This window comes from Oncorhynchus gorbuscha, unplaced genomic scaffold (genome assembly GCF_021184085.1).
Source record: "Oncorhynchus gorbuscha isolate QuinsamMale2020 ecotype Even-year unplaced genomic scaffold, OgorEven_v1.0 Un_scaffold_1030, whole genome shotgun sequence".
Lineage (NCBI taxonomy): Eukaryota > Metazoa > Chordata > Actinopteri > Salmoniformes > Salmonidae > Oncorhynchus > Oncorhynchus gorbuscha.
The window spans coordinates 141,963-159,462 of NW_025745939.1; the positions used below are offsets into that span (position 1 = coordinate 141,963).

At 46.6% G+C, this 17,500-nt stretch overlaps 1 protein-coding gene across 1 annotated transcript in view; it reads right to left on the bottom strand.

The window, feature by feature from the left end:
- LOC124021040 (RNA binding protein fox-1 homolog 1-like) overlaps window positions 1-17,500 on the bottom strand; it is a 33,456-nt gene that overhangs the window by 12,011 nt on the left and 3,945 nt on the right. Inside the window, exon 2 of the mRNA XM_046336351.1 lies at window positions 15,464-15,709. Within this exon, the coding sequence (XP_046192307.1) occupies window positions 15,464-15,709 (246 nt within the window). The remainder of the gene's footprint in view (window positions 1-15,463; window positions 15,710-17,500) is intronic.

Here is a 17,500-nt window from a genome sequence, read left to right on the forward strand (position 1 = left end):
CAGTCCTCTACTGTCTATATATCCTATAGAGACAGACCCAGTCCTATACTGTCTATATATCCTATAGAGACAGACCCAGTCCTATACTGTCTATATATCCTATAGAGACAGACCCAGTCCTATACTGTCTATATATCATATAGAGACAGACCCAGTCCTCTACTGTCTATATATCCTATAGAGACAGACCCAGTCCTATACTGTCTATATATCCTATAGAGACAGACCCAGTCCTCTACTGTCAATATATCCTATAGAGACAGACCCAGTCCTATACTGTCTATATATCATATAGAGACAGACCCAGTCCTCTACTGTCTATATATCCTATAGAGACAGACCCAGTCCTCTACTGTCTATATATCCTATAGAGACAGACCCAGTCCTCTACTGTCTATATATCATATAGAGACAGACCCAGTCCTCTACTGTCTATATATCCTATAGAGACAGACCCAGTCCTCTACTGTCTATATATCCTATAGAGACAGACCCAGTCCTCTACTGTCTATATATCCTATAGAGACAGACCCAGTCCTCTACTGTCTATATATCCTATAGAGACAGACCCAGTCCTCTACTGTCTATATATCATATAGAGACAGACCCAGTCCTCTACTGTCTATATATCCTATAGAGACAGACCCAGTCCTCTACTGTCTATATATCCTATAGAGACAGACCCAGTCCTCTACTGTCTATATATCCTATAGAGACAGACCCAGTCCTCTACTGTCTATATATCCTATAAAGACAGACCCAGTCCTCTACTGTCTATATATCCTATAGAGACAGACCCAGTCTTCTCAGATGCTGAAACCATAAGGAACAAATATCCTGCGAACACACACACACACAGTACAGTCGGCTTCACGCTCTAACCCAGTTACAGAAAGAGAATACTTTCCATTCCTCAACTCTGGGCGGCAGCTCAAAATACAGTCTGTGTGTTTACAGGGGAGGAAGCATAAGGCTGACAGGCTGCTGCCACACACACACACACACACACACACACACACACACACACACACACACACACACACACACACACACACACACACACACACACACACACACACACACACACACACACACACACACACACACACACACACACACACACACACACACACACACACACACACACACGCAGCAGCGTGTGCCATCTGTGGAACATTAATTGTACAGGCAGTGGACGCCTACACTTCAAACCAGGAAATAAAACAAAGATAACTATATATCTGGTCTTTTTCTGCAGCATCAGAAGTTTCATCTAATAGTCAGAGGGGGAGAAGGGAGACGTGTTTTTGACATATTGCTGGAGAGAAGGAATGAAAGGAGAGAGAGAGAAACAGACACTGATGACTGGAGAGAACTGAGACTTTAGGGAGGGAGGGAGGGAGGGAGGGTGAGGGAGGGAGGGAGGGAGAAACAGACACTGATGACTGGAGAGAACTGAGACTCTAGGGAGGGAGGGAGGGAGGGGGAGGGAGGGAGGGAGGGAGGGAGGGAGGGAGGGGGAGGGAGGGAGGGAGGGAGGGAGGGAGGGAGGGGGAGGGAGGGAGGGAGGGAGGGAGGGAGGGAGGGAGGGAGGGAGGGAGGGAGAAACAGATACTGATGACTGGAGAGAACTGAGACTCTAGGGAGGGAGGGAGGGAGGGAGGGAGGGAGGGAGGGAGGGAGGGAGGGAGGGAGGGAGGGAGGGAGGGAGGGAGGGAGGGAGGGAGAAACAGATACTGATGACTGGAGAGAACTGAGACTCTAGGGAGGGAGGGAGGGAGGGAGGGAGGGAGGGAGGGAGGGAGGGAGGGAGGGAGGGAGGGAGGGAGGGAGGGAGGGAGGGAGGGAGGGAGGGAGAAACAGACACTGATGACTGGAGAGAACTGAGACTCTAGGGAGGGAGGGAGGGAGGGAGGGAGGGAGGGAGGGAGGGAGGGAGGGAGGGAGGGAGGGAGGGAGGGAGGGAGGGAGGGAGGGAGGGAGGGAGGGAGAAACAGACACTGATGACTGGAGAGAACTGAGACTCTAGGGAGGGAGGGAAGTGAGGGGGAGGGAGGGAGGGAGAAACAGACACTGTTGACTGGAGAGAACTGAGACTCTAGGGAGGGAGGGAGGGAGGCAGGGAGGGAGGGAGGGAGGGAGGGAGGGATGGACACTGATGACTGGAGAGAACTGAGACTCTGGGGAGGGAGGGAGGGACGGGCAGAGGGAGAGAGAAACAGACACTGATGATTGGAGAGAACTGAGACTCTAGGGAGGGAGGGAGGGAGGGGCAGAGGGAGAGAGAAACAGACACTGATGATTGGAGAGAACTGAGACTCTAGGGAGGGAGGAAGTGAGGGGGAGGGAGGGAGGGAGAAACAGACACTGTTGACTGGAGAGAGCTGAGACTTTAGGGAGGGAGGGAGGGAGGGAGGGGCGGAGGGAGGGGGAGGGGCGGAGGGAGGGAGGGAGGGAGGGAGAAACAGACACTGATGACTGGAGAGAACTGAGACTTTAGGGAGGGAGGGAGGGAGGGAGGGAGGGTGGGAGGGAGAAACAGACACTGATGACTGGAGAGAACTGAGACTTTAGGGAGGGAGGGAGGGAGGGAGGGAGGGACACTGATGACTGGAGAGAACTGAGACTCTAGGGAGGGAGGGAGGGGCGGAGGGAGAGAGAGAGAAACAGACACTGATGACTGGAGAGAACTGAGACTTTATGGAGGGAGGGAGGGAGGGAGGGGGGAGGGAGGGAGGGAGGGGGCGGAGAGAGGGAGGGAGGGAGGGAGAAACAGACACTGATGACTGGAGAGAACTGAGACTTTAGGGAGGGAGGGAGGGAGGGAGGGAGGGAGGGAGGGAGGGAGGGAGAAACAGACACTGATGACTGGAGAGAACTGAGACTTTAGGGAGGGAGGGAGGGAGGGAGGGAGGGAGGGAGGGGGAGGGACACTGATGACTGGAGAGAACTGAGACTCTAGGGAGGGAGGGAGGGACGGGCAGAGGGAGAGAGGGAGGGAGAAACAAACACTGATGATTGGAGAGAACTGAGACTCTAGGGAGGGAGGGAGGGAGGGAGGGAGGGAGGAGGGAGGGAGGGAGGGAGGGAGGGAGGGAGGGAGGGAGGGAGGGAGAAACAAACACTGATGATTGGAGAGAACTGAGACTCTAGGGAGGGAGGGAGGGAGGGAGGGAGGGATGGAGGGAGAAACAGACACTGATGACTGGAGAGAACTGAGACTCTAGGGAGGGAGGGAGGGAGGGAGGGAGGGATGGAGGGAGAAACAGACACTGATGACTGGAGAGAACTGAGACTCTAGGGAGGGAGGGAGGGACGGGCAGAGGGAGAGAGAAACAGACACTGATGATTGGAGAGAACTGAGACTCTAGGGAGGGAGGGAGGGAGGGAGGGAGGGAGGGAGGGAGGAGGGAGGGAGGGAGGGAGGGAGGGAGGGAGGGGGAGGGAGGGAGGGAGGGAGGGAGGGATGGAGGGAGGGAGAAACAGACACTGATGACTGGAGAGAACTGAGACTTTAGGGAGGGAGGGAGGGAGGGGGGAGGGAGGGAGGGGCGGAGAGAGAGAGAAACAGACACTGATGACTGGAGAGAACTGAGACTTTAGGGAGGGAGGGAGGGAGGGGGAGGGAGGAGAAACAGACACTGATGACTGGAGAGAACTGAGACTCTAGGGAGGGGGGAGGGGGAGGGAGGGAGGGAGGGAGGGAGGGAGGGAGGAGGGAGGGAGAAACAGACACTGATGACTGGAGAGAACTGAGACTTTTTAGGGATGTTATTGGAGGGATGTTATTGGAGATTAGCATCTCCCCCCAACCAATGTTATTGTAGAGATTAGCATCTCTTGGGGGGGGTGATACCCCCCCAACCAATGTTATTGTAGAGATTAGCATCTCTTGGGGGTGGTGATTCCCCCCAGCCAATGTTATTGTAGAGATTAGCATCTCTTGGTGGGGGTGATACCCCCCCAACCAATGTTATTGTAGAGATTAGCATCTCTTGGTGGGGGTGATACCCCCCCAACCAATGTTATTGTAGAGATTAGCATCTCTTGGTGGGGGTGATACCCCCCAACCAATGTTATTGTAGAGATTAGCATCTCTTGGGGGGGGTGATACCCCCCCCAACCAATGTTATTGTAGAGATTAGCATCTCTTGGGGGTGGTGATTCCCCCCCCAACCAATGTTATTGTAGAGATTAGCATCTCTTGGGGGTGGTGATACCCCCCCCCCCCCATTTGACTTCGGATTCTAGCAGGAGGAGGCCGGGTGCTGCAGACTTTTCTAGTGCCCGCGCCAATTCGTTGATATATATGTTGAAGAGGGTGGGGCTTAAGCTGCATCCCTGTCTAACCCCACGACCCTGTGTGAAGAAATGTGTGTGTTTTTTTGCCAATTTTAACCGCACACTTGTTGTTTGTGTACATGGATTTTATAATGTCGTATGTTTTACCCCCAACACCACTTTCCATCAGTTTGTATAGCAGACCCTCATGCCAGATTGAGTTGAAGGCTTTTTTGAAATCAACAAAGCATGAGAAGACTTTGCCTTTGTTTTGGTTTGTTTGGTTGTCAATTAGGGTGTGCAGGGTGAATACATGGTCTGTTGTACGGTAATTTGGTAAAAAGCCAATTTGACATTTGCTCAGTACATTGTTTTCATTGAGGAAATGTACGAGTCTGCTGTTAATAATAATGCAGAGGATTTTCCCAAGGTTACTGTTGACACATATTCCACGGTAGTTATTGGGGTCAAATTTGTCTCCACTTTTGTGGATTGGGGTGATCAGTCCTTGGTTCCAAATATTGGGGAAGATGCCAGAGCTAAGTATGATGTTAAAGAGTTTTAGTCTCTCTCTGTCAGTCTCTCTCTCTCTCTCTCTCTCTCTCTCTCTCTCTCTCTCTCTCTCTCTCTCTCTCTCTCTCTCTCTCTCTCTCTCTCTCTCTCTCTCTGTCTCTCTGTCTCTCTCTCTCAATGTCAGTCTCTCTCTCTGTCTCTCTCTCTCTCTCTCTCTCTCTCTCTCTCTCTCTCTCTCTCTCTCTCTCTCTCTCTCTCTCTCTCTGTCTCTCTCTCTGTCTCTCTCTCTCTGTCAGTCTCTCTCTGTCAGTCTCTCTCTCTCTCTCTCTCTCTCTCTCTCTCTCTCTCTCTCTCTCTCTCTCTCTCTCTCTCTCTCTCTCTCTCTCTCTCTCTCTCTCTCTCTCTGTCTCTGTCTCTCTCTCTCTCTGTCAGTCTCTCTCTCTGTCAGTCTCTCTCTCTCTCTCTCTCTCTCTCTCTCTCTCTCTCTCTCTCTCTCTCTCTCTCTCTCTCTCTCTCTCTCTCTCTCTCTCTCTCTCTCTCTCTCTCACTACTTTAACAGAGAGCAGACAGTGGAGTGGGGGGTGACGTCACTCTATAAACAGGCCAGCCAGATGAGGTAATCTCTCTCTACTCCCCCCACCTCTCTCTCTGTCTCTCTCTCTCTCTCTCTCTCTCTACTCCCCCCACCTCTCTCTATCTCTCCGTCTCTCTCGCTCTCTCTTGCCTCAACATATAGACTCAGACTATAGAGCGAGCGAGAGAAAGAGAGAGGGGGTGAGTGGGATAGAGAAAGACAGAGTGGGAAAGGGGACTAAAGAAACAGGGAAAGGAGAGGGTTGATTAAGTGGGAGTGTAAGACGGAGAGAGAAATAAAAAGACAGACGCGGGGGCGGGGTAATGAGGGTTTGAGGGGGAAAGGAGAGGGAGCGGTTTTCCAGATGTACAACTCATTTTCCTGCTCTGTGTCTTTCCATGACTAGAGTTATGAGAAGTGTGATGCTACACACTCTCTCCTTCTCCCCTCTCTCCTTCTCCCCTTCTCCCCTCTCCTCCCCTCTCTCCTTCTCCCCTCTCCTCCCCTCTCTCCGTCTCCCCTCTCTCCTTCTCCCCTCTCCTCCCCTCTCTCCCTCTCCCATCTCTCCTTATCCCCTCTCTTCTTCTCCCTTCTCTCCTTCTCCCCTCTCCTCCCCTCTCTCTGTCTCCCCTCTCTCCTTCTCTCCTCCCCTCTCTCCTTCTCCCCTCTCCTCCCCTCTCTCTGTCTCCCCTCTCTCCTTCTCTCCTCCCCTCTCTCCTTCTCCCCTCTCCTCCCCTCTCTCCTTCTCCCCTCTCTCCATCTCTCCTTCTCCCCTTTCTCCTTCTCCCCTCCCCTCTCTCAGTCTCCCCTCTCTCCTTCTCCCCTCTCTCCGTCTCCCCTCTCTCCGCCTCTCTCCGCCTCTCTCCTTCTCTCTTCCTCTCCCCTCTTTCCGTCTCTCTCCCCAGAGAGAGGTCTCTGTCTCCCCTCTCTCCTTCATTACTTCTCTTCTCCTAGTTCTCTCCTTCATTACTTCTCTTATCCTAGTTCTCTCCTTCATCACTTCTCTTCTCCTAGTTCTCCTTCATTACTTCTCTTCTCCTAGTTCTCCTTCATCACTTCTCTTCTCTTAGTTCTCCTTCATCACTTCTCTTCTCCTAGTTCTCTCCTTCATTACTTCTCTTCTCCTAGTTCTCTCCTTCATTACTTCTCTTCTCCTAGTTCTCTCCTTCATTACTTCTCTTCTCCTAGTTCTCTCCTTCATTACTTCTCTTCTCCTAGTTCTCTCCTTCATTACTTCTCTTCTCCTAGTTCTCTCCTTCATTACTTCTCTTCTCCTAGTTCTCCTTCATCACTTCTCTTCTCCTAGTTCTCTCCTTCATTACTTCTCTTCTCCTAGTTCTCTCCTTCATTACTTCTCTTCTCCTAGTTCTCTCCTTCATCACTTCTCTTCTCCTAGTTCTCTCCTTCATTACTTCTCTTCTCCTAGTTCTCTCCTTCATTACTTCTCTTCTCCTAGTTCTCTCCTTCATTACTTCTCTTCTCCTAGTTCTCTCCTTCATTACTTCTCTTCTCCTAGTTCTCTCCTTCATTACTTCTCTTCTCCTAGTTCTCCTTCATCACTTCTGTTCTCCTAGTTCTCTCCTTCATTACTTCTCTTCTCCTAGTTCTCTCCTTCATTACTTCTCTTCTCCTAGTTCTCTCCTTCATTACTTCTCTTCTCCTAGTTCTCCTTCATCACTTCTCTTATCCTAGTTCTCTCCTCCATCACTTCTCTTCTCCTAGTTCTCTCCTTCATCACTTCTCTTCTCCTAGTTCTCTCCTTCATTACTTCTCTTCTCCTAGTTCTCTCCTTCATCACTTCTCTTCTCCTAGTTCTCTCCTTCATTACTTCTCTTCTCCTAGTTCTCTCCTTCATTACTTCTCTTCTCCTAGTTCTCTCCTTCATTACTTCTCTTCTCCTAGTTCTCTCCTTCATCACTTCTCTTCTCCTAGTTCTCTCCTTCATTACTTCTCTTCTCCTAGTTCTCCTTCATCACTTCTCTTCTCCTAGTTCTCTCCTTCATTACTTCTCTTCTCCTAGTTCTCTCCTTCATTACTTCTCTTCTCCTAGTTCTCTCCTTCATTACTTCTCTTCTCCTAGTTCTCTCCTTCATTACTTCTCTTCTCCTAGTTCTCTCCTTCATTACTTCTCTTCTCCTAGTTCTCTCCTTCATCACTTCTCTTCTCCTAGTTCTCCTTCATTACTTCTCTTCTCCTAGTTCTCTCCTTCATCACTTCTCTTCTCCTAGTTCTCTCCTTCATCACTTCTCTTCTCCTAGTTCTCTCCTTCATCACTTCTCTTCTCCTAGTTCTCTCCTTCATCACTTCTCTTCTCCTAGTTCTCTCCTTCATCACTTCTCTTCTCCTAGTTCTCTCCTTCATCACTTCTCTTCTCCTAGTTCTCCTTCATCACTTCTCTTCTCCTAGTTCTCTCCTTCATCACTTCTCTTCTCCTAGTTCTCTCCTTCATTACTTCTCTTCTCCTAGTTCTCCTTCATCACTTCTCTTCTCCTAGTTCTCTCCTTCATTACTTCTTTCTCCTAGTTCTCTCCTTCATTACTTCTCTTCTCCTAGTTCTCTCCTTCATTACTTCTCTTCTCCTAGTTCTCCTTCATCACTTCTCTTCTCCTAGTTCTCTCCTTCATTACTTCTCTTCTCTTAGTTCTCCTTCATCACTTCTCTTCTCCTAGTTCTCTCCTTCATTACTTCTCTTCTCCTAGTTCTCTCCTTCATTACTTCTCTTCTCCTAGTTCTCCTTCATTACTTCTCTTCTCCTAGTTCTCTCCTTCATTACTTCTCTTCTCCTAGTTCTCCTTCATTACTTCTCTTCTCCTAGTTCTCTCCTTCATTACTTCTCTTCTCCTAGTTCTCCTTCATTACTTCTCTTCTCCTAGTTCTCTCCTTCATCACTTCTCTTCTCCTAGTTCTCCTTCATTACTTCTCTTCTCCTAGTTCTCTCCTTCATCACTTCTCTTCTCCTAGTTCTCTCCTTCATTACTTCTCTTCTCCTAGTTCTCCTTCATTACTTCTCTTCTCCTAGTTCTCCTTCATCACTTCTCTTCTCCTAGTTCTCTCCTTCATTACTTCTCTTCTCCTAGTTCTCTCCTTCATTACTTCTCTTATCCTAGTTCTCTCCTTCATTACTTCTCTTCTCCTAGTTCTCTCCTTCATCACTTCTCTTCTCCTAGTTCTCTCCTTCATTACTTCTCTTCTCCTAGTTCTCTCCTTCATTACTTCTCTTCTCCTAGTTCTCTCCTTCATCACTTCTCTTCTCCTAGTTCTCTCCTTCATTACTTCTCTTCTCCTAGTTCTCCTTCATCACTTCTCTTCTCCTAGTTCTCCTTCATCACTTCTCTTCTCCTAGTTCTCTCCTTCATCACTTCTCTTCTCCTAGTTCTCCTTCATCACTTCTCTTCTCCTAGTTCTCTCCTTCATTACTTCTCTTCTCCTAGTTCTCCTTCATCACTTCTCTTCTCCTAGTTCTCTCCTTCATTACTTCTCTTCTCCTAGTTCTCTCCTTCATTACTTCTCTTCTCCTAGTTCTCTCCTTCATCACTTCTCTTCTCCTAGTTCTCCTTCATCACTTCTCTTCTCCTAGTTCTCTCCTTCATTACTTCTCTTCTCCTAGTTCTCCTTCATCACTTCTCTTCTCCTAGTTCTCTCCTTCATTACTTCTCTTCTCCTAGTTCTCTCCTTCATTACTTCTCTTCTCCTAGTTCTCTCCTTCATCACTTCTCTTCTCCTAGTTCTCTCCTTCATTACTTCTCTTCTCCTAGTTCTCCTTCATCACTTCTCTTCTCCTAGTTCTCTCCTTCATTACTTCTCTTCTCCTAGTTCTCTCCTTCATTACTTCTCTTCTCCTAGTTCTCTCCTTCATTACTTCTCTTCTCCTAGTTCTCTCCTTCATTACTTCTCTTCTCCTAGTTCTCTCCTTCATCACTTCTCTTCTCCTAGTTCTCTCCTTCATCACTTCTCTTCTCCTAGTTCTCTCCTTCATTACTTCTCTTCTCCTAGTTCTCCTTCATCACTTCTCTTCTCCTAGTTCTCTCCTTCATTACTTCTCTTCTCCTAGTTCTCTCCTTCATTACTTCTCTTCTCCTAGTTCTCTCCTTCATTACTTCTCTTCTCCTAGTTCTCCTTCATCACTTCTCTTCTCCTAGTTCTCTCCTTCATTACTTCTCTTCTCTTAGTTCTCCTTCATCACTTCTCTTCTCCTAGTTCTCTCCTTCATTACTTCTCTTCTCCTAGTTCTCCTTCATTACTTCTCTTCTCCTAGTTCTCTCCTTCATTACTTCTCTTCTCCTAGTTCTCCTTCATTACTTCTCTTCTCCTAGTTCTCTCCTTCATTACTTCTCTTCTCCTAGTTCTCCTTCATTACTTCTCTTCTCCTAGTTCTCTCCTTCATCACTTCTCTTCTCCTAGTTCTCCTTCATTACTTCTCTTCTCCTAGTTCTCTCCTTCATCACTTCTCTTCTCCTAGTTCTCTCCTTCATTACTTCTCTTCTCCTAGTTCTCCTTCATTACTTCTCTTCTCCTAGTTCTCCTTCATCACTTCTCTTCTCCTAGTTCTCTCCTTCATTACTTCTCTTCTCCTAGTTCTCTCCTTCATTACTTCTCTTCTCCTAGTTCTCTCCTTCATTACTTCTCTTCTCCTAGTTCTCCTTCATCACTTCTCTTCTCCTAGTTCACTCCTTCATTACTTCTCTTCTCCTAGTTCTCTCCTTCATTACTTCTCTTCTCCTAGTTCTCTCCTTCATTACTTCTCTTCTCCTAGTTCTCTCCTTCATTACTTCTCTTCTCCTAGTTCTCTCCTTCATCACTTCTCTTCTCCTAGTTCTCTCCTTCATCACTTCTCTTCTCCTAGTTCTCTCCTTCATCACTTCTCTTCTCCTAGTTCTCTCCTTCATTACTTCTCTTCTCCTAGTTCTCTCCTTCATTACTTCTCTTCTCCTAGTTCTCTCCTTCATCACTTCTCTTCTCCTAGTTCTCTCCTTCATTACTTCTCTTCTCCTAGTTCTCCTTCATCACTTCTCTTCTCCTAGTTCTCCTTCATCACTTCTCTTCTCCTAGTTCTCTCCTTCATCACTTCTCTTCTCCTAGTTCTCCTTCATCACTTCTCTTCTCCTAGTTCTCTCCTTCATTACTTCTCTTCTCCTAGTTCTCCTTCATCACTTCTCTTCTCCTAGTTCTCTCCTTCATTACTTCTCTTCTCCTAGTTCTCCTTCATTACTTCTCTTCTCCTAGTTCTCCTTCATTACTTCTCTTCTCCTAGTTCTCCTTCATCACTTCTCTTCTCCTAGTTCTCCTTCATCACTTCTCTTCTCCTAGTTCTCCTTCATCACTTCTCTTCTCCTAGTTCTCTCCTTCATTACTTCTCTTCTCCTAGTTCTCCTTCATCACTTCTCTTCTCCTAGTTCTCCTTCATTACTTCTCTTCTCCTAGTTCTCCTTCATCACTTCTCTTCTCTTAGTTCTCCTTCATCACTTCTCTTCTCCTAGTTCTCTCCTTCATTACTTCTCTTCTCCTAGTTCTCTCCTTCATCACTTCTCTTCTCCCCTCTCTCCTTCATCACTTCTCTTCTCCTAGTTCTCTCCTTCATTACTTCTCTTCTCCTAGTTCTCTCCTTCATTACTTCTCTTCTCCTAGTTCTCTCCTTCATTACTTCTCTTCTCCTAGTTCTCTCCTTCATTACTTCTCTTCTCCTAGTTTTCTCCTTCATCACTTCTCTTCTCCTAGTTCTCCTTCATCACTTCTCTTCTCCTAGTTCTCTCCTTCATTACTTCTCTTCTCCTAGTTCTCTCCTTCATTACTTCTCTTCTCCTAGTTCTCTCCTTCATTACTTCTCTTCTCCTAGTTCTCCTTCATCACTTCTCTTCTCTTAGTTCTCCTTCATCACTTCTCTTCTCCTAGTTCTCTCCTTCATTACTTCTCTTCTCCTAGTTCTCTCCTTCATTACTTCTCTTCTCCTAGTTCTCTCCTTCATCACTTCTCTTCTCCCCTCTCTCCTTCATCACTTCTCTTCTCCTAGTTCTCTCCTTCATTACTTCTCTTCTCCTAGTTCTCTCCTTCATTACTTCTCTTCTCCTAGTTCTCTCCTTCATCACTTCTCTTCTCCCCTCTCTCCTTCATCACTTCTCTTCTCCTAGTTCTCTCCTTCATTACTTCTCTTCTCCTAGTTCTCTCCTTCATTACTTCTCTTCTCCTAGTTCTCTCCTTCATTACTTCTCTTCTCCTAGTTCTCTCCTTCATTACTTCTCTTCTCCTAGTTTTCTCCTTCATTACTTCTCTTCTCCTAGTTCTCTCCTTCATTACTTCTCTTCTCCTAGTTCTCCTTCATCACTTCTCTTCTCCTAGTTCTCTCCTTCATTACTTCTCTTCTCCTAGTTCTCTCCTTCATTACTTCTCTTCTCCTAGTTCTCCCTCATCACTTCTCTTCTCCTAGTTCTCTCCTTCATCACTTCTCTTCTCCTAGTTCTCCTTCATCACTTCTCTTCTCCTAGTTCTCTCCTTCATTACTTCTCTTCTCCTAGTTCTCTCCCTCATCACTTCTCTTATCCTAGTTCTCTCCTTCATTACTTCTCTTCTCCTAGTTCTCTCCTTCATTACTTCTCTTCTCCTAGTTCTCTCCTTCATTACTTCTCTTCTCCTAGTTCTCTCCTTCATTACTTCTCTTCTCCGAGTTCTCTCCTTCATTACTTCTCTTCTCCTAGTTCTCTCCTTCCAAGCTAAAGACTAATAACACATGCATGAAACAACTTTAAAAAGACAAGCAAGAAAATAAAAACTTAGCGTTTTTCTCAGTGCTTGAGGGAGAAAATATTTCTCATTACCATGCAAACTAATACTGGATTGTATTGCACTCTGGGTGAATGGCAATATACATATTTATGACAGAGAGAGGGATGATAAATCAAATGACTACCACAGGATGTTTGTGTCTAGACGGAAGCATTCCAAAAAACAGCTTTCAACATCAGATGAATTCTATTAATGAAACAACGAATCAGAACACAGCTTGAGACCTGCAGTAAAGGCCTCGGATAACCTGGTGCTCTGAGGAGAATAGTGTACACTAGGTACAATTCTGCATCCTTGTGAAGGGTATAGTGTACACTATGTCCAAATCTGCATCCTTGTGAAGGGTATAGTGTACACTAGGTACAAATCTGCATCCTTATGAAGGGTATAGTGCACACACACACACACACACACACACACACACACACACACACACACACACACACACACACACACACACACACACACACACACACACACACACACACACACACACACACACACACACACACACACACACACACACACACACACACACACACACACCATACTATGGCCGAGACGATCTGGTGTATACAAAAGTATTATATAACAGTAATAGGGTGCCTTCCTTATTCTAATATGGATTAAATGAATAAAATGACTTGTCTATCTACACACAGTACCTCATAATGACATCACAATACCCCATAATGACATCACAATACCCCATAATGACATCACAATACCCCATAATGACATCACAATACCCCATAATGACATCACAATACCCCATAATGACATCACAATACCCCATAATGACATCACAATACCCCATAATGACATCACAATACCCCATAATGACATCACAATACCCCATAATGACATCACAATACCCCATAATGACATCACAATACCCCATAATGACATCACAATACCTCATAATGACATCACAATACCCCATAATGACATCACAATACCCCATAATGACATCACAATACCCCATAATGACATCACAACACCTCATAATGACATCACAATACCCCATAATGACATCACAATACCCCATAATGACATCACAATGCCCCATAATGACATCACAATACCTCATAATGACATCACAATACCCCATAATGACATCACAATACCCCATAATGACATCACAATACCCCATAATGACATCACAATACCCCATAATGACATCACAATACCCCATAATGACATCACAATACCCCATAATGACCAAACGAAAACAGTCAGTTGAGAACAAAATCTTATTTACAATGACGGCCTACACCGGCCAAGCCCGGACGACGGTGGATCAATGCACCACTTAGATCAATGTACTACTTCATTGATCATCCTTGAGATGCTTCTACAACTTGATTTGAGAACACCTGTGGTAAATTCAATTGATTGGATATGATTTGGAAAGGCACACACCTGTCTATATAAAGGTACCACAGTTGACAGTGCATGTCAGAGCAAAAAACCAAGCCATGAGGTTGAAGGAATTGTCCTTAGAGCTCTAAGACAGGATTGTGTCGAGGCACAGATCTGGGGAAGGGTACCAAAAAAAGGTCTGCAACATTGAAGGTCCCCAAGAACCCAATGGCCTCTGTCATTCTTAAAGTGAAGAAGTTTGGAACCACCAAGACCTTTCCAGAGCTGGCCTCCCGGCCAAACTGTGCAATCGGGGGAGAAGGTCCTTGGTCAGGGAAGTGACCAAGAACCCGATGGTCACTCTGACAGAGCCCCAGAGTTACTCTGTGAAGATGGGAGAACCTTCCAGAAGGACAACCATCTCTACAGCACTCCACCAATTAGGCCTTTATGGTAGAGTGGCCAGACAGAAGCCACTCCTCTGTAAAAGGCACAGCACAGTCTGCTTGGTGTTTGCCAAAAGGCACCTAAAGACTCTCAGACCGCTGGTCTGATGAAACCAGTACTCTTTGGCCTGAATTCCAAGTGTCACGTCTGGGGGAAACCTGGCACCATCCCTACAGTGAAGCATGGTGGTGGCAACATCATGCTGTGGGGATGTTTTTCAGCGGCAGGGACTGGTAGACTCGTTAGGATCGAGACAAAGATGAACGGAGCAAAGTACTGAAAGTTCCTTGGTGAAAACCTGCTCCAGAGCTTTCAGGACCTCAGACTGGGACGAAGGTTCATCTTCCAACAGGACAATAACCCTAAGCACACAGCCAAGACAACGCAGGAGTGGCTTCGGGACAAGTCTCAATGTCCTACAGCAAAGCAGCTGTTTTCTAGTGACATTCACATGGATACATCCATAACAATGAGGAAAGAAAACGTACCCTGTTGTTCAGAGGAGCTAGCCAACAACAACAGCTAACACAACCACTTCAAGAGGAAGCTGGACACTGTTGTTCAGAGGAGCTAGCCAACAACAACAGCTAACACAACAACATCAAGAGGAGCTAGCCAACAACAACAGCTAACACAACCACTTCAAGAGGAGCTAGCCAACAACAACAGCTAACACAACCACTTCAAGAGGAGCTAGCCAACAACAACAGCTAACACAACCACTTCAAGAGGAGCTAGCCAACAACAACAGCTAACACAACCACCTCAAGAGGAGCTAGCCAACAACAAAAGCTAACACAACCACTTCAAGAGGAGCTAGCCAACAACAACAGCTAACACAACCACTTCAAGAGGAGCTAGCCAACAACAACAGCTAACACAACCACCTCAAGAGGAGCTAGCCAACAACAACAGCTAACACAACCACCTCAAGCGGAAGCTGGAAAGACTGTAAACTAGCAGCACTTCATTTTGTTTTACCCCCTTTTTCCATTTCCATGTCTTTGTTTTAGGTTTATCCCATAAAAATGATGCCATCTGATTCATGATTTCGACGGGCTGAGAAGCGCTGCCTGCCTGCAGGTCTCGTCCCCGACTCCCGACACGGTCATTACTATGGGACAGCTGGAGATCGAATTTAAATACTGAAACACTGTTGTAAATGTCAGAGAGACAGACAGAAACGTTGATATAAATCTCCGCTGTTGAAATCTAAATGTTAGTCTTAAAGAAATGTGAGATAATGTCTAGATTAATTTTATAGTGGAGATCAAGTTTATAAATTGCCTGGCTGGGCTGATGAGATAGTGGATTGCGCAGTCAGACGGAACAGAATAAATGGGCATTTTAACATTATAGATTTAGTCGGTGCTAACCAATCAGCATTCAGGATTAGACCCACCTGTTGTATAAGAGAGTAATATATAACAGTAATATATAACAGTAATATACAGTATGCCAGAAACAGTAATATATTCAAGATGTTGTAATGAAGTAGAGATGTCTTACTGTGGCTGTGGCTGAGACGGTCTGTATCCTGGTGTCCTGTCCACTCTGTTCACTGTGGTTCTGTGAAGTGGGGTACATGTTGAGGGTGTGTTCGCTGACGGGGGGCTGTCCTGTGTAGTCGGGGGGCGCAGGGTGAGGGTGTGAGGCGGTGAACTCAGCGGGCAGGCCGTTCTGAGGGGGGGCAAATTGGGCGGAGGGGTACGGCTGAGTCCTGGAGTCCGGAGGGGGAGGGGCCTCCTGGTTACCCTGCAGGGGGAGAGGAGGGAGAGAGGCCAGTCAACCAACCAACCAGTCAACCAACCAGCCAGTCAACCAACCAGCCAGTCAACCAGCCAGTCAACCAGCCAGTCAACCAACCAGCCAGCCAGTCAACCAGCCAGTCAACCAACCAACCAACCAACAAGCCAGTCAACCAACCAGCCAGCCAGTCAACCAACCAGCCTGTCAACCAACCAGTCAACCAACCAGCCAGTCAACCAGCCAGTCAACCAACCAACCAGTCAACCAACCAACCAGTCAACCAACCAACCAGTCAACCAACCAGTCAACCAACCAGCCAGTCAACCAACCAGCCAGTCAACCAGCCAGTCAACCAGCCAGTCCACCAACCAGCCAGTCAACCAGCCAGTCAACCAACCAACCAGTCAACCAACCAACCAGTCAACCAACTAGTCAATCAACCAACCAGTCAACCAACCAACCAGTCAACCAACCAGTCAACCAGCCAACCAGTCAACCAACCAGCCAGTCAACCAGCCAGTCAACCAGCCAGTCAACCAACCAGTCAACCAACAAACCAGCCAGTCAACCAACCAACCAGCATGTCAGACAGCCAGTAACTAATTTGCCAGCCAACCGGCCAGCTAACCAATCAGTCAGTCGGACAGCAATACAGTCAATCAATAAGCCAGTCAGCCAACCGGCATCACCATCTATTATACTAGCAGGCTTCTCTTACACCACCATCTATTATACTAGCAGGCTTCTCTTACACCACCATCTATTATACTAGCAGGCTTCTCTTACACCACCATCTATTATACTAGCAGGCTTCTCTTACACCACCATCTATTATACTAGCAGGCTTCTCTTACACCACCATCTATTATACTAGCAGGCTTCTCTTACACCACCATCTATTATACTAGCAGGCTTCTCTCACACCACCATCTATTATACTAGCAGGCTTCTCCTACACCAGCATCTATTATACTAGCAGGCTTCTCCTACACCACCATCTATTATACTAGCAGGCTTCTCCTACACCACCATCTATTATACTAGCAGGCTTCTCCTACACCACCATCTATTTTTACTAGCAGGCTTCTCTCACAACACCATCTATTATACTAGCAGGCTTCTCTTACACCACCATCTATTATACTAGCAGGCTTCTCTTACACCAGCATCTATTTTACTAGCAGGCTTCTCTCACACCACCATCTATTATACTAGCAGGCTTCTCTCACACCACCATCTATTATACTAGCAGGCTTCTCTCACACCACCATCTATTATACTAGCAGGCTTCTCTCACACCACCATCTATTATACTAGCAGGCTTCTCCTACACCAGCATCTATTATACTAGCAGGCTTCTCCTACACCACCATCTATTTTACTAGCAGGCTTCTCCTACACCACCATCTATTATACTAGCAGGCTTCTCCTACACCAGCATCTATTTTACTAGCAGGCTTCTCCTACACCACCATCTATTTTACTAGCAGGCTTCTCCGACACCACCATCTATTATACTAGCAGGCTTCTCTCACACCACCATCTATTATACTAGCAGGCTTCTCTTACACCACCATCTATTATACTAGCAGGCTTCTCTCACACCACCATCTATTATACTAGCAGGCTTCTCCTACACCACCATCTATTATACTAGCAGGCTTCTCTCACACCACCATCTATTATACTAGCAGGCTTCTCTTACACCACCATCTATTATACTAGCAGGCTTCTCTCACACCACCATCTATTATACTAGCAGGCTTCTCTTACACCACCATCTATTATACTAGCAGG